General features: G+C 46.2%; 1 protein-coding gene across 1 annotated transcript in view; it reads right to left on the bottom strand.

Annotated features, from left to right (window-relative positions):
* LOC149285827 (protein kinase C beta type) overlaps window positions 1–17,629 on the bottom strand; it is a 59,911-nt gene that overhangs the window by 8,762 nt on the left and 33,520 nt on the right. Inside the window, exons 4-10 of the mRNA XM_089495082.1 lie at window positions 11,960–12,071; window positions 10,804–10,932; window positions 8,200–8,356; window positions 7,969–8,103; window positions 6,741–6,837; window positions 3,928–4,074; window positions 197–370 (exon numbers count right to left, since the gene is read on the bottom strand). Coding sequence (XP_089351208.1) covers window positions 197–370; window positions 3,928–4,074; window positions 6,741–6,837; window positions 7,969–8,103; window positions 8,200–8,356; window positions 10,804–10,932; window positions 11,960–12,071 — 951 coding nt within the window. The remainder of the gene's footprint in view (window positions 1–196; window positions 371–3,927; window positions 4,075–6,740; window positions 6,838–7,968; window positions 8,104–8,199; window positions 8,357–10,803; window positions 10,933–11,959; window positions 12,072–17,629) is intronic.

Raw genomic sequence — 17,629 nt, 5'->3', positions numbered from 1 at the left:
ACATTTCTATAAATTAGACGGTCCGATGGATTTAACATTTAGGTTTAAAAACTCTACCCCGACTGCATCACGATGAATAATTAACATCTACACGGCTCCTGTCCTACAGACGGGGAACGCTCCCTGGAGGACGCCATGCTTGGCATCCGTTACTCATCACCGGGAAGGGGGTCCGGTTTCTGGATCTCCCACTCACCATGGTCTGAAAGCAGGAGTGGAGCTGGGTGAGAAAAGGTGGTTTTCCAGGCAGAGCCAAGACCCTCTTCTCCACCATTGTGCATTCAACGTCGTCGTCTTGAATGACCACATCCTTCTTCAGGATTTTAATTGCATAGAGCTCGTCGGTTCCCTTCCTCTCTGCGAGTATCACCTGTTAGAGGAGAAACACAAGACAAGGAACCAAGTCACCCGACTCGCAGAACCTCGCGGATATCAGTCGAGCCGCCCGCTAATTCTCCCTCGATCCTCATTCATGTACGGAAGAGGAAACAAATTGAATGAGATAAGCAGTAACATTCCATATTATCTACAACGTAACAGAAACAAGGGTGGGTTTTGGGCCAAAACTACTTTTTTTGGGGGTATCTAAAAAGAATTTCTCCGACTCCAACGCTCTACAGCTCTCCATCTGTTCAGCCAAGGCCCGCAAATAACATTATTTCACATCAAGAGCCTTACCATAGGAGGCTTTTTGAGAAATACGTTTTTGTTTGCGAATGTCTAGAGACGAGTTCCCGTCATATCTCAGCGAATGCCTCCCAAAAGGACCCCAGATGTCCCCTCTCCCCGGCGGCGGATTATTCAACCTTCATATCCAGGCAGAAGTTAACGCGGCGCGCCGACTGCCTCCCAACGTCTTTAGAACAGGTTAGAAAACAATTAAAACGAACTCTCTGAAGCCGTAAATTGCGTATTTCCAGTAACCCAGACGCACGGATCGAACCCCGCCAGATGCTTAATTAACCACAAGCTCCGACGCGCTAAAACACTAGGGTTTCGCCGGTTCTTCGGAGTCAAACTAATTAGATTTTTAGGGTCTGTGGGCAGCACCTGGCTACACGAAACCTCGAAGAATACAATTAAAGAGGATTATGGGGAGGTCTGCATAGAAAACGATCTCCAAATGGCATCAGTTACCGGGTCTCATCTCCAGGGCTGATCAAGACCATGAAGTGCACCTAATACCAGGAAAAAAAGCAGGAAAAAAATAAAAATTATTAAAAAAAATATTAAAATGACTAGCGGCTTTTAGGCTTTGATGACCTCATTCCGGCTATGAACCTTGAATCAGGACGTGACTATTCCTTTAGGGAACTATTTAAAAAAAATATATATATATATATGTATAAAAGCACAAAACGTTCTTATAAACACATTTTGCAATTTAAGTATTTTTTGGTATTTTTTTGAAATAGCTCCTTAGAGGAATAGTCCCGTCCCGTTCTCTTTATAAACTAAAAACTTTCAAAAAAGTAACAGCAGCGGGAAGAAGAAGCAGCGCGGCTGCTAGTGTTGGACGTGAACATCCGCGAATGTTTACGTCGAATTCCGTATGTCCGGAGTGTAAGCAAGAGTGTGGGGGGGGGGGGGGGGATTGCGCGTGGAACGCAGAAGTGAAAATCTACGACAGATGCCCACGCTCGGCCCGTGATCATACACAAGGCCCGTCCCCAACGCAGGTGAGATGTAAAAATAAAATAAAAAAATCTATTCAGACGCTCGGAGCCCGGAGCGCGCAGGAACGGCAATTAGCATATTTATAACGTTCTGCCATCCGCTTCCCCCCCTCGTAGCAGACAAGTCTTTTAGTAATGTTTTCCTTTATGTCTGCTCAATTAAAGAGGAGAAAGTGGGAAGAGCGGCCATTATTCTGCCAGCTGCCGCGCGCGTTTCGCTGGCAGACGGATTAGGTGCTCGGAGGCGGCTGTTTCGGGACAAGCTCTGCTGATGAAGGCTCTCCTTTCCTTTATCTAAACATTAAAGGGCTCCCGTTCCACGGCTGGCGTGCGGCTGCTTAGAACAGATCCCGGCTTTGTTCTCTGTACAGACGCGAATTTGATCGGCATTCTGGGATTTTTAACTCTTCGTGGGTTTGAGAGGAAGCCGGAACGCGGAGAGGCTTGGATTTGGAATCCTTGCGTATTTTTTTTTTTTTTAATTATTAAAAGGAGCTCAACAAAACCTGACAACATCACACATAAGCCCGGCTCGTAACGCTCACATTCAACATTTTTTTTTTCCTTTTTTTGTGTGTTTTTTCATTGTCATTCTAGAAAAGAATGAGCATTATCCGCAGCCTCCTATGTGGCTAGATGATTTGTTTTTCTTTTGAACTATGGACGGATGTAACGGAGTCCGTAGGGATAGAATATTGCGTATAATACACACATTTAAAATGAAATTAACCAAGTATCCCAAATAAAGAAAAAAATTGCACCGATAAAATTGCGTCCTGTAGAGATTAAAATATCACTAGTTTTGAATCTTGGTCGTTCTACGCTATTATTGTAGAATCCACGCTTACTAGAACGGCTGGCAACCCTGTCTAGCCAGTGATTGGCGACCAACATGGAAACCGGAGAAGAAAGTAAAAACATTTCTTTGGGGTTTTTTTTTTTAAATAATGTTTTAATTTTAATTCAAATTTAATTTATTATGCATTATTTGTGACGTTAGACTGTCCCTTTAACACAATTGGGTTTATTTCCTTGCATTATAAGAGGTTAATGGACCCAGAGCGACATCCAGCTGGGTCGACTTTAATAGAGACTACAGACAGAATCCCGGAATATAATTCCAATTAATTAAACGCAAACAAACGGGTGCCAAGCGAATGGCTGCCAATGTATTTTGGGCTCTATCCTTGTAATAAACGCGGGCGATCGTCGTAGCTAACAAGCCATTGTTTAACTGCGATTAGCAAAGTCAGTCCCTATTGTGACAGCAACAATACTCACATCAGTGACGGTCCTAAAAGATGCAACTTGGCCAGCAGATGGCTGGTGAGTAGGGAGGGGTAACGCGTTTCAATATTGGGGCGATACGCAGAGAAATGGCAAATATTGGGCTAAACAGATGCATTTTTGCTGGTGTCGCAGCCATTTAATACGTCCCGGTGAAAAGCACAGCCCATAGGACCTGCTTGCTGCGTCGCTCGGGGTCAGAGGTTGCAAAAACCTTTTTTTGAGGAATAAATAACATTTGTGACTTTTCAGCCGTCGTCCGTGAGCGTTTTACAAACTTAAACCCGCCAGATCTAATTAAAAAGGCTAAAAAGATCGGAAACAGGCGTATCTGAAGATCCGAAGCGTAACGTAGTAATCGAGGGTGAAAAAAAAAAAAAAAAAAGGACGCAAAGTCAACTTCAAACTTGAAAAGGGACTTTTTGGGAGGTTTGAAATGATCGGCGATTAATGGGTTAATGGGTGAAAAGTCTTGACACTCAAAGAATGTTCGAGACGCGGCAATTTTTTTTTTTGTACTAATGATAGGGCAGTCGAGCTGCAGACTATTACGTCAATTTTTGCGGGGGCCACGCATCGGCCGACTCAGACTTCCCCGTATACAAGACAAGGGGAACAAGAGGCTTCCAACCCAAAAAAACAGAGGCGGCGCAGTGAAAAGCGGAGAAAGGAGAGACGTCACGGACTGGGATAGGAGGAAGGGAGAAGGAACAGAGGAGAGCGAGAGCCGGTGGACGGGGCCACAAAACAGCTTTTGGAGATATTTGTTTATTTAGGGTTGCTTCCCGCTGTCACGTAAAAGAAAATTCTCCAGGATAAGAGCTCGATTAAGCTCTTCTATTTTTAAGTTTACAAGTCGTGCGGACGTGTAGGCAGGATCGGGGAGGAAAATGGAGCAGAGCTGACATCATAATAATATTTACCCCCTAAAAAGGTAATTATTGGGTTTCGGTGACTCGCTTACCTTTCCGAAGCTGCCTTTGCCGAGCACCTTCAGGAAGTTGAAGTCGGACGCTTTCACGCGGTCTCGATTGCCGTTGTTGTCCAGTTTGGCAACCGGGTTTCCCGCCTTCTCTTCCGCGGCTTTCGAGCTGGGCCCGATCCTGGCCCTCTGGGGAGGAAAAAAAAAAAAACCAAAAGCCAACGTCACTTTCTGTCCCACGCACCGGCCATTAAAGCCCCGATAGAAAATATACAATTAAAATGATTTTCAAGCCCAACAAAGCGAGATGTTCCCCCTTTTATTATACAGCCAGTGTGACGTCAAATAACAAGTGGGTGAGAAATATATGTGAACCGATGTGAAAAAAATACAGTTATGTTACAATATGCAAAAACAAACTCACAGTGCGAGAGGTAAAAAAAAAACCAATATATATTTATATAAAACATATTAAATATAATATATAAAATATATATATATTGTTTGTTGCCTTTTACATCTGACATACAGCGTGGATTTATATTTTGGGTCATATACTGGTGGCATTACTTTTCTGTTCACTTATTATATACATTTTCTGGTCATCCACTTTATTTATTGTTATTTTGCTGTATTCTGTATTGTTTTTGGGGTGTATTGAAGGGAGGAAGACTTTAAATGTGGTTTGTAGCAATTCCAACTTTAACATTTAACATTAATTTACATGTCTCAGTACAGAAAACCATCTATAATTTGTGTTATTACCAAAAATCTTCTGGTTTTTTTTATTTGGAGTTATATTTCACAGCTCGTAATATAAAAGACAGAGCTAAAGTAACCCATGCAAATTTTCTCCGGTTTCCCACGATCCTTCACTGCATCGGAATCCTACCGCCAGCCCAAGCAGGAAGCTGGAAGCCATTTCCTGTTTTGGTTTAGCGGGCTGGCCATGAGCCGCTAGAGCAGGGGGTCCAACCTGCGGCCCTCCAGCTGCTGCAGGACTACATCTCCCATACTCCTCAGCCAGCACCTTAGCTGAAAGGACATTATGGGAGATGTAGTCCTGCAGCACCTCGAGGGCCGCAGGCTGGACACCCCTGCGCTAGAGATTGTTCAGAGCCACGTAGGTCGTATGGACCGCTATTACCACAGACATCCTTGGGGGCAGGATGGTGAATACATTCTACAATGGTTTGAGAATCTTTATGGAGGGGAATCCGGAATGTTAACATTCTGTCCTCGGAATGTCATTGGCGGGGTCCGGGGCATGGCGCCGACGTGTTTATCTTGGCTTTGTTTTACCTTATTTGTTTAAGTCGAGAGAGGCTGCCATATATCGAGCAGGCGGCGGAGGGTTCAGTCTGCCATGAAATTCCATTAGCCCGATTCGAGCTGTTCAATTTGCTTCTTGCCAGCAGCTCTCCGGCAGATAACCGGCTCCCGTGTGAACCCTGCAGCGGCGTCACCGGCTAATTGGTTCGTGGAGAGCGTCTCGCGCACCCCCCCCCCCCTCAAGGTCACTGGCAGCCCGCATAGGAGGGACCCAAACAGATATCTTCCATCATAATGTACGTTAGAACATATAGGCTGCCCAATATACATGTTTCTTAATCAAAAATGTTTAAAGCCCGCTAGCTGCTTTCATCTCCCCTCTCAAGGTGCGTGCATTCCGATAACGCCAGGGGGGGATCCTGGTTGTCATCTGAACACATCGTAATGTAACAAAGCCAGAGCTTTACCCACAATGTTCTGAAATCCCAAGTGTCCGCTGCGATGAATCAAGAGTATTCTCCGCGTGTCACGGGTCTGGGGATTTAAAAATGGCTTCCTTCCACGAAGACAGCTGATGAGATTCTGTCGTGGCAGGGAAGAGGAGGGCCCGGACGTTCTCCTACCTGGGTTTGTCTTTGAAAGAGATGTTCTACTTTCATACAAAGCCTTTGGGTTGCTGCCGAGGGACAGAGGGCTGTTTTGTTTCATGAAAACAAATTGGTTTGGAAGCTCAGAATGTACCAGGGAGCAGAAGAGGCTTTTTTTTTTCTGAAGCTTCATCACATGGATAGATTTTTATTTTATTTTCATTATTTCAGCCCATCGACGAAAACTTCAAACGCCACCCGGAGAGCCGCCGGGAACCTCTGCTTAGAACGCTCCCAAAAGGATTCGAGAGGAAAGCGAGAACAAAGCCGATATCCGACAAACCCCGGGAATCCCAATCGGGGCCGTCTCCGCCATGAAACATTTATCCATCAGGACTTCTGGCACAACACCAGAAATACACACATATATATATATATAATTTTTTTTTATTATTATTATTATTTTTTTTTTTTAAACAAAATCCCAATTTTTGCCTCAGTGTATACAGGCTAGTCTACCCCTGATTATAGGCTTCAACCACAAATATTAAAATATATTAATATATTTAATTATATATATATAAATATATATATATAATTTATATTAATATTGAATTAATATTTTTTAATATTATTTATTTGAATAAACCCCCTAATTTTTATGACAAATTAACGTTGGTGTTGGGTGGAGAACGAGGCTTACATTCAGGAATATACGATGCTATAATATATCTGAACAAGAGGCACGGATAGTCTCAAAAGCTTGCAATCTATTATACTTCAGTTAGCCAATAAAAGGTATCATCTTTATGACACTATGTTACATTCCCAACTTCCTGCTCCGCCTTCCCTGCCCAGGAAGCGCTGGCAACAACAAGAAGTGCTGGCAACAACCAATAAAAAATCAACAATGCATTTTTAAGTATCTGATACGGGAACCGCGGGTCATTTCTGGTGGTTATTTATACAGCGTGATGTAAAGCCATAGAAATGCACCTCAAACTTTTGCCGTAGCTCCTCGTTGCCCTCTTCGCCTTCGGGGGGCACGGGGACGTTAAAATATTCTCCTTCCTCCTGGCTCAGCAACTTGAACCTAAAAAAGAGACCCCAAAGACCTGTAGGGAACTTCCAAAACTATGCAATAAACTGGGTTCTGGTGTTATCGTTCCATTGGTTGCTATGGTGATAACAGCATTTTTTTATTTTTTTTTTTAAAGATTTGCACCATTGAGTGCAGAATTGACTACGGATATATTAAAATCACAGTCTAGGCTGTAGAAGTGAATTACTTTAAAATGTAACTATAGATGAGCTCGTGCCACGTCGAAATATACATCAGAATATACAGGTTTATAGGCTTAGATGCCAAGTTTGAAACTATTCCTTCTTTGAGAGAGTGGAACGGCCTCCCAGCAGAGGTGGTAGAGGTTAATCAAGCGATTGAACTTAAGCCAACATGAGATAAGCATGTGGGTATTTTGATTCAAAGACGCGGCCGAGTAAGGGTTTGAGATCTGACTGAGGCTTTGCGGGTTTATAAGTAACCTCGCTTTCTGCCGGACCATGAAAGGAAACGTCTGCGGCAGACAGAGGGTGACACGGCAGAGAGCTCCCGAGTCTCTCCGAAATGATTTCCCGGGGACGGGTCTGGTAACCGGTTCCACGCATCACAGAACCAAAAAGGAAATGAGAATCGGCAGATGCTGCAGGAGGAGATTAGAAGAGGAGAGGGGGGGGGGGTAATGCGCGCTGCGCAGGAGAGCGCAACCGTCCAGCGCATGCCCTGTGGTGGAGCAGGAGCCGAGGAGACCAAGTATGAAAGCAGCCTTTGTAGGTAAGGACAACGGCCCCACTGGACATGTGACACAGCGGGCCGGGGCCGATGGGGTATCGCAGTGTGCCGCGCACATACATCGTTTGGTGGCTGCTGGCCTTAAAGTGCCGGGGGCCGCTTAGTCATCCCCAGGGATAAGGGACAATTTTACCATTTAAGGCGAGACCTGTGACAAAAAGCGGCACAACTAGCCTATCACTGAAATCGTGACGTCACAAAATAGTAGAAATAGGTTAATGGGGAGGAATAATCACGCAGATCTGAGAACAGGAAGTTTAGATCTGTCTAAATCCACCCTAAATGAAAAGATTCTAATAAGACGAGAGTGAATTTTATTGGGTGTGTAAAGGGATCAGAGGCTGCCGCCACTTCCTTTCGCTCCCCACTCACCATCCATCCACACCAGACTTCAGGAGCTCGGAAATCCCAAAGGACAAAGACCCCATGAAATCGTTCCTGCTGGTCAGATCCCAGTCCCAAATCTCCACCGACAGCCTGCGATCTTTATCGGACTCCTTCAGCTGGCTGTCAGAAGGGAGAAGACACTGTTAGGGTGGCAGATGGCGGGGTTGCGGTCACCCCCACAGTCAGGAACCCCCCGAGGGAGGCGTCCGCACTCACAATTTAAAGGTCTCGTTCCACGACGGGTTGAGGGAGCACTTGATTGTTTTCGTTTTCTGCTTGCTTTCGCTCTTCGGATCCGGGATTAGCTTAAGTTTCACATACGGGTCGGAGAGTCCGTTCGGGTCCATAGGTACCAAATTCCTTGCATCCCCAACTAGAGAAAAGGAAACGAGGCAGATAAAAAGGAATAATAAAAAAAAAAAGAATAAATATATATATATATAAAAAAAAAAGGCTGTTCGCCTAGAATTTGATTTAAAGACTCCAAACACTTTGCACACAAAGGAAATGATTCTTATTTAATTTTAGGCAGTTTTGGTAACTTAATATATTCTTACTTAATCAGTAGAGGACTGAAAGTAATAAATATTCTAATTATTAATAATAATAATAAATAATGTTAATGGGACCCCTTTAAAGGCATTGCATGGTTCTTACATAAATAGGGAGGACTGTACACGCTGGGGATGTTGTACATTCATTTCACTCTAATCAAACTATTTTTTTTTTTCTAAAAAGGCAGTTTTAAACATTTCTCTACCTAAGAAACTCCGAAATATGATTGGTTGGTGTGCAGTGACATCTAGTGGTGAGATGGAGTTACGCCAGCCCAGGAGTCGCACTGCATTAGTGGGCTTTGGGCCATTTATCATTCTATCCGGCACACGCGTGACACGGACACCGGCCCTGCGAGAAGACGGAGAGCCTGATAGCGACTATGCGGCTTTCCACAGGAATGGAAACAGAATTCTTTATTTCCTCTCTACTGGCGGAAAAAAGACTTCCGTCTTGAGTAGGAAAAGGGAGAAAAACCCAAACTACTGTATTTTACACAAAATTAACAACTGAAAATGAAAGTCTATGGAGGGTCGGACTTCATTAGCATTGCCATAAAGCATCAGCTCAGTGCGGTGTTTGAGCCGGGGAAAGTCACCCAAAATATCACATGACTGCCAGCAACGGCGGCTCCAGATCTGCAGATAAAGGGAGTTTATTGGAACAAAATGAGATAAAAACAGGTTTTTGTCACTGACCGACATTACTGTATAAAGTGCTGGGAGGGGGGTGTTATATTACTGTATACAGCGCTGGGGGTTATATTACTGTATACAGCGCTGGGGGTTATATTACTGTATACAGTGCTGGGGGTTATATTACTGTATACAGCGCTGGGGGTTATATTACTGTATACAGCGCTGGGGGGTTATATTACTGTATACAGCGCTGGGGGGGTTATATAACTGTATACAGCGCTGGGGGTTATATTACTGTATACAGCGCTGGGGGGTTATATTACTGTATACAGCGCTGGGGAGGTTATATTACTGTATACAGCGCTGGGGAGGTTATATTACTGTATACAGCGCTGGGGAGGTTATATTACTGTATACAGCGCTGGGGAGGTTATATTACTGTATACAGCGCTGGGGGGTTATATTACTGTATACAGCGCTGGGGGTTATTACTGTATACAGCGCTGGGGAGGTTATATTACTGTATACAGCGCTGGGGAGGTTATATTACTGTATACAGCGCTGGGGGGGTTATATTACTGTATACAGCGCTGGTGGGTTATATTACTGTATACAGCGCTGGGGGTTATATTACTGTATACAGCGCTGGTGGGTTATATTACTGTATACAGCGCTGGGGGGTTATATTACTGTATACAGCGCTGGGGGGTTATATTACTGTATACAGCGCTGGGGGGTTATATTACTGTATACAGCGCTGGGGGGTTATATTACTGTATACAGCGCTGGGGGTTATATTACTGTATACAGCGCTGGGGGTTATATTACTGTATACAGCGCTGGGGGGTTATATTACTGTATACAGCGCTGGGGGTTATATTACTGTATACAGCGCTGGGGGGTTATATTACTGTATACAGCGCTGGGGGGTTATATTACTGTATACAGCGCTGGGGGGGTTATATTACTGTATACAGCGCTGGGGGGGTTATATTACTGTATACAGCGCTGGGGGGGTTATATTACTGTATACAGCGCTGGGGGGTTATATTACTGTATACAGCGCTGGGGGGTTATATTACTGTATACAGCGCTGGGGGGTTATATTACTGTATACAGCGCTGGGGGGTTATTACTGTATACAGCGCTGGGGGTTATATTACTGTATACAGCGCTGGGGGGTTATATTACTGTATACAGCGCTGGGGGGTTATATTACTGTATACAGCGCTGGGGGGTTATATTACTGTATACAGCGCTGGGGGGTTATATTACTGTATACAGCGCTGGGGGGTTATATTACTGTATACAGCGCTGGGGGGTTATATTACTGTATACAGAGCTGGGGGTTATATTACTGTATACAGCGCTGGGGGTTATATTACTGTATACAGCGCTGGGGGGTTATATAACTGTATACAGTGCTGGGGGGGGTTATATAACTGTATACAGTGCTGGGGGGTGTACTACCTCATAATCCCCCCATATCCTTGTAGTTAGACCTCTTTAAACTCTAGAGACCCGATGCACTCCCATAGTTAAATCCGGACCCCCCTAGAACCTGTGAGACGCGTCCTGTAACGGTGTTTGGAAGTTGTTATAATCGGAGCTATCGTATAAATCTTACCCACTACGGTCAGCACCTCCTCGCTGATCTCCGCCTTGATCTGTATCCTGCCCCTCCGCTCAGTGTGATCCGTCCCGCAGAGACTCGGCACGTTCATCACGCATCGCTTGTGGACATTCATCATGCAAGCTGCAGAAACACGGGTTAGAACATGCGCATGAAACGACCTCCGCTCACAACGAGAATCCGTAGGGGTCTAACAAGTCAATCCGAGCTCTAGAACGATCACCAAGGACTCTGTGAATCCAAGATCAGACTCGGGGAAGAAGCTCGCGTTATATTATTACCGCTACAGGACCAATGGCCGTCGTAGTGGATTCCATACAATTTGTGTGTTTATAGTATTAAAGCCTTAGAAAAAATAACCAGGAACAGCGGGGTGGCTGCTGAAGATCGAGTGCCTGGGACCACAGGAGCTGCAATCCCCGACCCTGGGTGCAGAATGAGGACAGCCTTGGAGGGCAACAGATTTTACTAAAAAAAAAATGGCAGCGAAGAAGGCAACTGGAAAACCCAGAAGAACCCCCCGCCCCCCCCCCCCCCGGGGATAGGTTTGTACAATTTATGATCCATCTCATTGAAGCCCGAGCTGTCCTGGGTCTACACAAACTGGGGACAACCCCACCAGCCAACGCCATCAGGCTTCCTCTCTATGGATTTCGGTACTTAAGCCGCTACATTTTGTGGATTTTTTTTCTTTTTTTTTTTTTTTTAAAACTATACATTTTAAACCTGGAGAAACACAAATAAAATCTATGGCGTATCAGAGGCTTTGATGTAACCCCAAGAAACTCCAGCAAAATTAGCGAATGGACCAAAACTGCACTTCACACATCAGCCACTAGAGGTCGCTATACCCCCATGCGCTGGGAACCCCTTTCTCAAGGTCATACCCCATGAATAATATTCACCGCGCATGTTTTTCACTCCAAGGAACATATCTGCATACACGCAATGCTGACTGCACGCATGTTTACATACAACACATAAACATACACGCCGCCCTTTAATATTACATAATATTTTGTGTATAAAGATGTTCTTACGACAACCAAGACACTGCAGGAACTCCAGATAGAGAAAAAGAGGGGGGGGGGGGGGGGGAGAGAGAAGAGTCTCCGGCGCGTAATAAAATAAAATGAAATCTTTAACTTACTTTCACATTTCATTCCTTGATGAATGAGTCCGTATAACAAGGAACCGCAGTGATCACAGAAAGTCGGACTGGAATACGTGTGGATCCTGAATTTATGTTTGCTCCTGGGATCCTTAAAAATAAAAATATAAAAAGATAAATAATTATACATTTTTTGTTTTCTTATGGCCAGACCTCATCAGCCGGGAGAATAAATAACTGCGCATTTCTGGTCAGAATCCTCAAGTTAATTCATCTTTAATCAAAATTAAGGAGAATCTTTTAAGGGATAAATTTACGTCGCTCGTCCAGGTTACCCCCCAAATCATTTTATAGAACTTGGATCCGATGGCTACAGGCCCCAAACCTCAATACCAGGAGCACCCTATATTTTATTTATATATTTTTTATAATACTTTATTATTATGATTTTTTTTTTTTTACTTTTATTATCATTATTATTATTATTATTATTTTTTTTTTTTATTATACTTTTATTATTATTATTAATTAATTTTTTTTTTTTTTTACTTATGTTCAGTGAATAAGCACGGATGAGGCTGGAGGTATTGAGTTAAAAGCGTTGACCGTTTCTTAAGATATTCTTCTATCTCATTGGCCGTTATTCGCACCGTATTGCCGTAAAAGACGCTAAACATTCTACTTTGTTCTGACAAAAGCGACTTAAACAAAGAGAACTTTTAAAAACGAAATTACAAGTAACGGCGAGCAGAACGGCCGAGGGCGCCTTATCTCCGCAAAGACACGATCCTGCGCGCCGACAGCAAGACGCAAATGAAATAAACGCCGATGTGATTCCCGTCAGCCGGCTTCGTCGGACTCCATTAAAAGAAAGTCATTTTCGTTTGGAGAGGAAGACGAGCTTCTGCCTAAAGCTGTGAGAGCCGGCGGATGTTTGTGAATACATAAAATTATATACGAACACAGAAGAAATGACATTAACGGCCAATTTAGAAGAATCGGCCGCCATACGCGCTTTAATGCACGTGATTGCTGCCGGGTCTCGAAGGTTTCGTGGAGCAAGGGTGGGTGGGGTGGGTTTGGGTTCTGCAGAATGACCCCCCCATTCGCATTTGCCCCTTCCCGGGCTATTCGCTGAGCAGGAGTCTCGTCTTACATTCGGGAGCCTCTACCACTTCCGCTGGGAGGATTTAATACTGCATTCCCGCGCATGGAACGGGAACAAGAGGGGGTTATCCTTTTCAGAGCAGTGTGTGCATCAGCCCCCTATGGCTATTAATGGGTTAAAAAAAAAAAACAGGACGCCCATCGGATTCTAGAAAGCTAAGCACCTCTTTCACCGCATTGCGACAGAGCCGGCAACTCTAAGAAAAACCCTGAAACTACTTAAAATTTTGTAAAAATGCAAATGGCAGGCATGGAATTAGTTGTACACGAAGCACGATGCAAATAAACAGAGTAGAGTTTACTAAAGACGGTGGTAGATAGGTGGAAGGGTCTCCCTGCAGAAGTGGTAGAGGGTAATACAGTGAGGGGTATTAAACACGCATGGGATAGACATACGGCTCCTGAATCTAAGACGAGACCAACGACTGATTAAGGATCGAGTCTTTACAGCAGGAGAAACGGGCGACTAGACGGGGCGGTCATATGAGCGATTCATTCCAAGGGTTGCTATGGTGATAAAACCACTTTTTATACTTTGCACCCAAATCGCTCTTTAACCTGCTTTCATCTTTTATCTGTCTTTTTTTAAGCGGATCACAGAAGGAAACGTGCCGAGATCGCGAGTGTTGATTATGTCGCATTGTACAGCGCAGCGGAGTATGGTGGCGCTATATAAATCAAAAACAATCTAATGACTTATTACTCAGTATATGTACAGATACAAGGATGCTACGGCAACGCGAATCGCCCCTTGAACCCTTTAAAATCGCCGGCTTATAGGATCCGGCTCTTGTAGCCAACGGCACGGGCCGGCTCCCATAAGCATCTGAATTTCCCAAACATGAACGAAGCCCGGTGGTGATCTCCGCAGGGCGCGCCGAACCAGTCCCCGGGCAGAGGTATCTCACGATGACATCTTTTAGCAGGCGTGAAATCAATACTCGTGTATTAAATATTCCCCAAGCCATGGAAAATCGGCCAATTAGAAACCAGCGCTGGCGTCCGATCGACTCTCTAGAAAGGATTCTTCTCAGTTTTAGAAGACTGGTGAGCGACCTTGTGAATCCACAATGGAGCATCTCACGTCTATTTAATGCTCTTATTACATCATCCTCTCCCTCTTCCGTTTATCCAGAGTGACATCATACTTTTTTACACTACCCGTTAATTATCTGCCCCTTTAAATATTAGGGTATGGCCTAGTTGGCAATAATTTATTAATCATTCAAATATATTTCCTTTATATATATATATTATATATAAATTTTTTTATTTTTTTTTTTTATTTATTTTTATTTAACAATTGCGACAATAGCGATAACAATGCGATTACTGCGCACCTAGTTACCCAAGTCTATCTTATTATAAATAATATTATTATTATTATGCATTAGATCCCTAATGGGGCTGTCAGTTTTCAGAGGAATTATATATTTTAACTTCCTAATTTCAGTCTGTATTACGCGGATCCCAGCGAACTCTTCCTGCAAAGCTGGCCCAATTACCCCAATTGTAAAAAAAAAAAAAAAAAAATTTTTTTTTTTTTTTGCCGGAATTAAGATCTTGGTAAATATTGTAGTGTGGCAATTCATTATCCATAAGCTTCTCCAGTTAAAGGGGGAAGCTCCCCCCTCCACTACCCGATTTAATACTTTATTTAATGAAATAATGCTGTAGCCCCCCCTCCCCCGCCAGCAGAGTATTTATAGCAAAAAGCTTTCTGCTCAAATTAATCCAAATACTGCGACATCTTCAGCAATTTGGGTTTCTTTATTGTATTTTTTTTTTTCTTGTGCTTTTGAGGAGATGATCCCCGGCTGCCGTCTTCGCAGGCTTTGTAGAATTAATTATTGTCTTTAGTTTGGGAAGAAATCGCGGCAGACGAGCGTGGCAGCCGCACAGCTTGTGAGTAGTGCGATAAGAGTCCGTCTCCCAGTGTCCCTGTCCTACCCCGACGGAAACACGCAGCCGGTTGTGTTATCGCAGCGACACACAAGAGCGCCGGGTACAATTCACTCTATTTAATCCCGGGCTCCAAAGCCGCCACGTTTCCATGGTCTGCCGGTAGAAGACGCAGATGGCGTTAGGATAACCTACTGACCGCGGTGACCTCGCATGAACGCCGCGGGAGAAGAATCGCTGTTAATTGTACATTTTTTGCTTTAAATCCCACATTTCATGTTCACAGATTTTCAGGTTGACGACCTGGTTCCTAAAAGGACAACCTGGCAAAGGTTGCAGGTGAAGAACATGGGCGTCTTTCCGTGTAACTCGAGAGTCCCGTGTGCTCCTCGGCATGCATCAGATCCCAAGTCCCCTGCTTGCTCACAGGTGTCCTGAACATGCCAAGCCTACAGAAAACTTGTTAAAAAGCAAGTGACCCGGCACCTATTGTTCTCGGTTGCTATGCCGCTGGCAGACCTCAGCGGCCATACCAGGCCAACATCTGGCCGAGTGTGCCGGGGGTTGCAGTCCATAAGGGGGAACCACAGGACACTTACATAGTATAATTTACTTGTGTGGGAGATTTTAGGTAGACAGATCAGTGGCCAGAGACTGGATTGAAGGCTGGTTCTGGATAAGCGATGGGTGGCCCTGGATAAGCGATGGGTGGCCCTGGGTAAGCGATGGGTGGCCCTGGGTAAGCGATGGGTGGCCTTGGATGAACGATGGGTGGCCCTGGCTAAGTGATGGGTGGCCCTGGCTAAGCGATGGGTGGCCCTGGCTAAGCGATGGGTGGCCCTGGCTAAGCGATGGGTGGCCCTGGATGAGCGATGGGTGGCCCTGGATGAGCGATGGGTGGCCCTGGATGAACGATGGGTGGCCCTGGCTAAGCGATGGGTGGCCCTGGCTAAGCGATGGGTGGCCCTGGCTAAGCGATGGGTGGCCCTGGCTAAGCGATGGGTGGCCTTGGATGAACGATGGGTGGTTCTGGCTAAACGATGGGTGGCCCTGGCTAAACGATGGGTGGCCCTGGCTAAACGATGGGTGGCCCTGGCTAAACGATGGGTGGCCCTGGCTAAGCGATGGGTGGCCCTGGCTAAGCGATGGGTGGCCCTGGCTAAGCGATGGGTGGCCCTGGCTAAGCGATGGGTGGCCCTGGATGAGCGATGGGTGGCCCTGGATGAACGATGGGTGGCCCTGGATGAACGATGGGTGGCCCTGGCTAAACGATGGGTGGCCCTGGCTAAACGATGGGTGGCCCTGGCTAAGCGATGGGTGGCCCTGGCTAAGCGATGGGTGGCCCTGGCTAAGCGATGGGTGGCCCTGGCTAAGCGATGGGTGGCCCTGGCTAAGCGATGGGTGGCCCTGGCTAAGCGATGGGTGGCCCTGGCTAAGCGATGGGTGGCCCTGGCTAAGCGATGGGTGGCCCTGGATGAGCGATGGGTGGCCCTGGATGAACGATGGGTGGCCCTGGATGAACGATGGGTGGCCCTGGCTAAGCGATGGGTGGCCCTGGCTAAGCGATGGGTGGCCCTGGCTAAGCGATGGGTGGCCCTGGCTAAGCGATGGGTGGCCCTGGCTAAGCGATGGGTGGCCCTGGATGAACGATGGGTGGCCCTGGATAAGCGATGGGTGGCCCTGGATAAGCGATGGGTGGCCCTGGATAAGCGATGGGTGGCCCTGGATAAGCGATGGGTGGCCCTGGATAAGCGATGGGTGGCCCTGGATGAACGATGGGTGGTTCTGGATAAACGATGGACGGCCCTGGCTAAACGATGGGCGGCCCTGGCTAAACGATGGGCGGCCCTGGATAAGCGATGGGCGGCCCTGGATGAACGATGGGTGGCCCTGGATGAACGATGGGTGGCCCTGGATGAACGATGGGCGGCCCTGGATGAACGATGGGCGGCCCTGGATAAGCGATGGGTGGCCCTGGATAAGCGATGGGTGGCCCTGGATAAGCGATGGGTGGCCCTGGATAAGCGATGGGTGGCCTTGGATGAACGATGGGTGGTTCTGGATAAACGATGGGCGGCCCTGGCTAAACGATGGGTGGCCCTGGCTAAACGATGGGTGGCCCTGGCTAAGCGATGGGTGGCCCTGGATGAACGATGGGTGGCCCTGGATGAACGATGGGCGGTCCTGGATAAACGATGGGCGGCCCTGGATAAGCGATGGGTGGCCCTGGATGAACGATGGGTGGCCCTGGATGAACGATGGGTGGCCCTGGATGAACGATGGGTGGCCCTGGATGAACGATGGGTGGCCCTGGATGAACGATGGGTGGCCCTGGATGAACGATGGGTGGCCCTGGATGAACGATGGGTGGCCCTGGATGAACGATGGGTGGCCCTGGATAAATGGGACTGCAAATTTCTTCCTAAATTGCAGATTTAACCCCCTCCAGTCCCCCGGGCAGGGCCAGGGCCGCAGTTCATGCAGCGATGGATGGCATTAATCTAACTGAATGCAGATGTGGAAATCCCGGGGCCGGCTGATTGCCTCCGTGGACGAGCAGCCTCCAAAGCTCCTTACGGCTTAAACGCTCCTAAGAGGCTTGATGGTTTCCAACCAGGGCGCGCATTAAAGAGGAACGGC

The sequence above is a fragment of the Sceloporus occidentalis genome, unplaced genomic scaffold (assembly GCF_023333645.1).
Source record: "Sceloporus occidentalis isolate IW3139 unplaced genomic scaffold, rSceOcc1.0.p SCAF_76, whole genome shotgun sequence".
Taxonomy (NCBI): Eukaryota; Metazoa; Chordata; class Lepidosauria; order Squamata; family Phrynosomatidae; genus Sceloporus; species Sceloporus occidentalis.
This window is presented reverse-complemented; position numbering and strand designations above follow the sequence as displayed.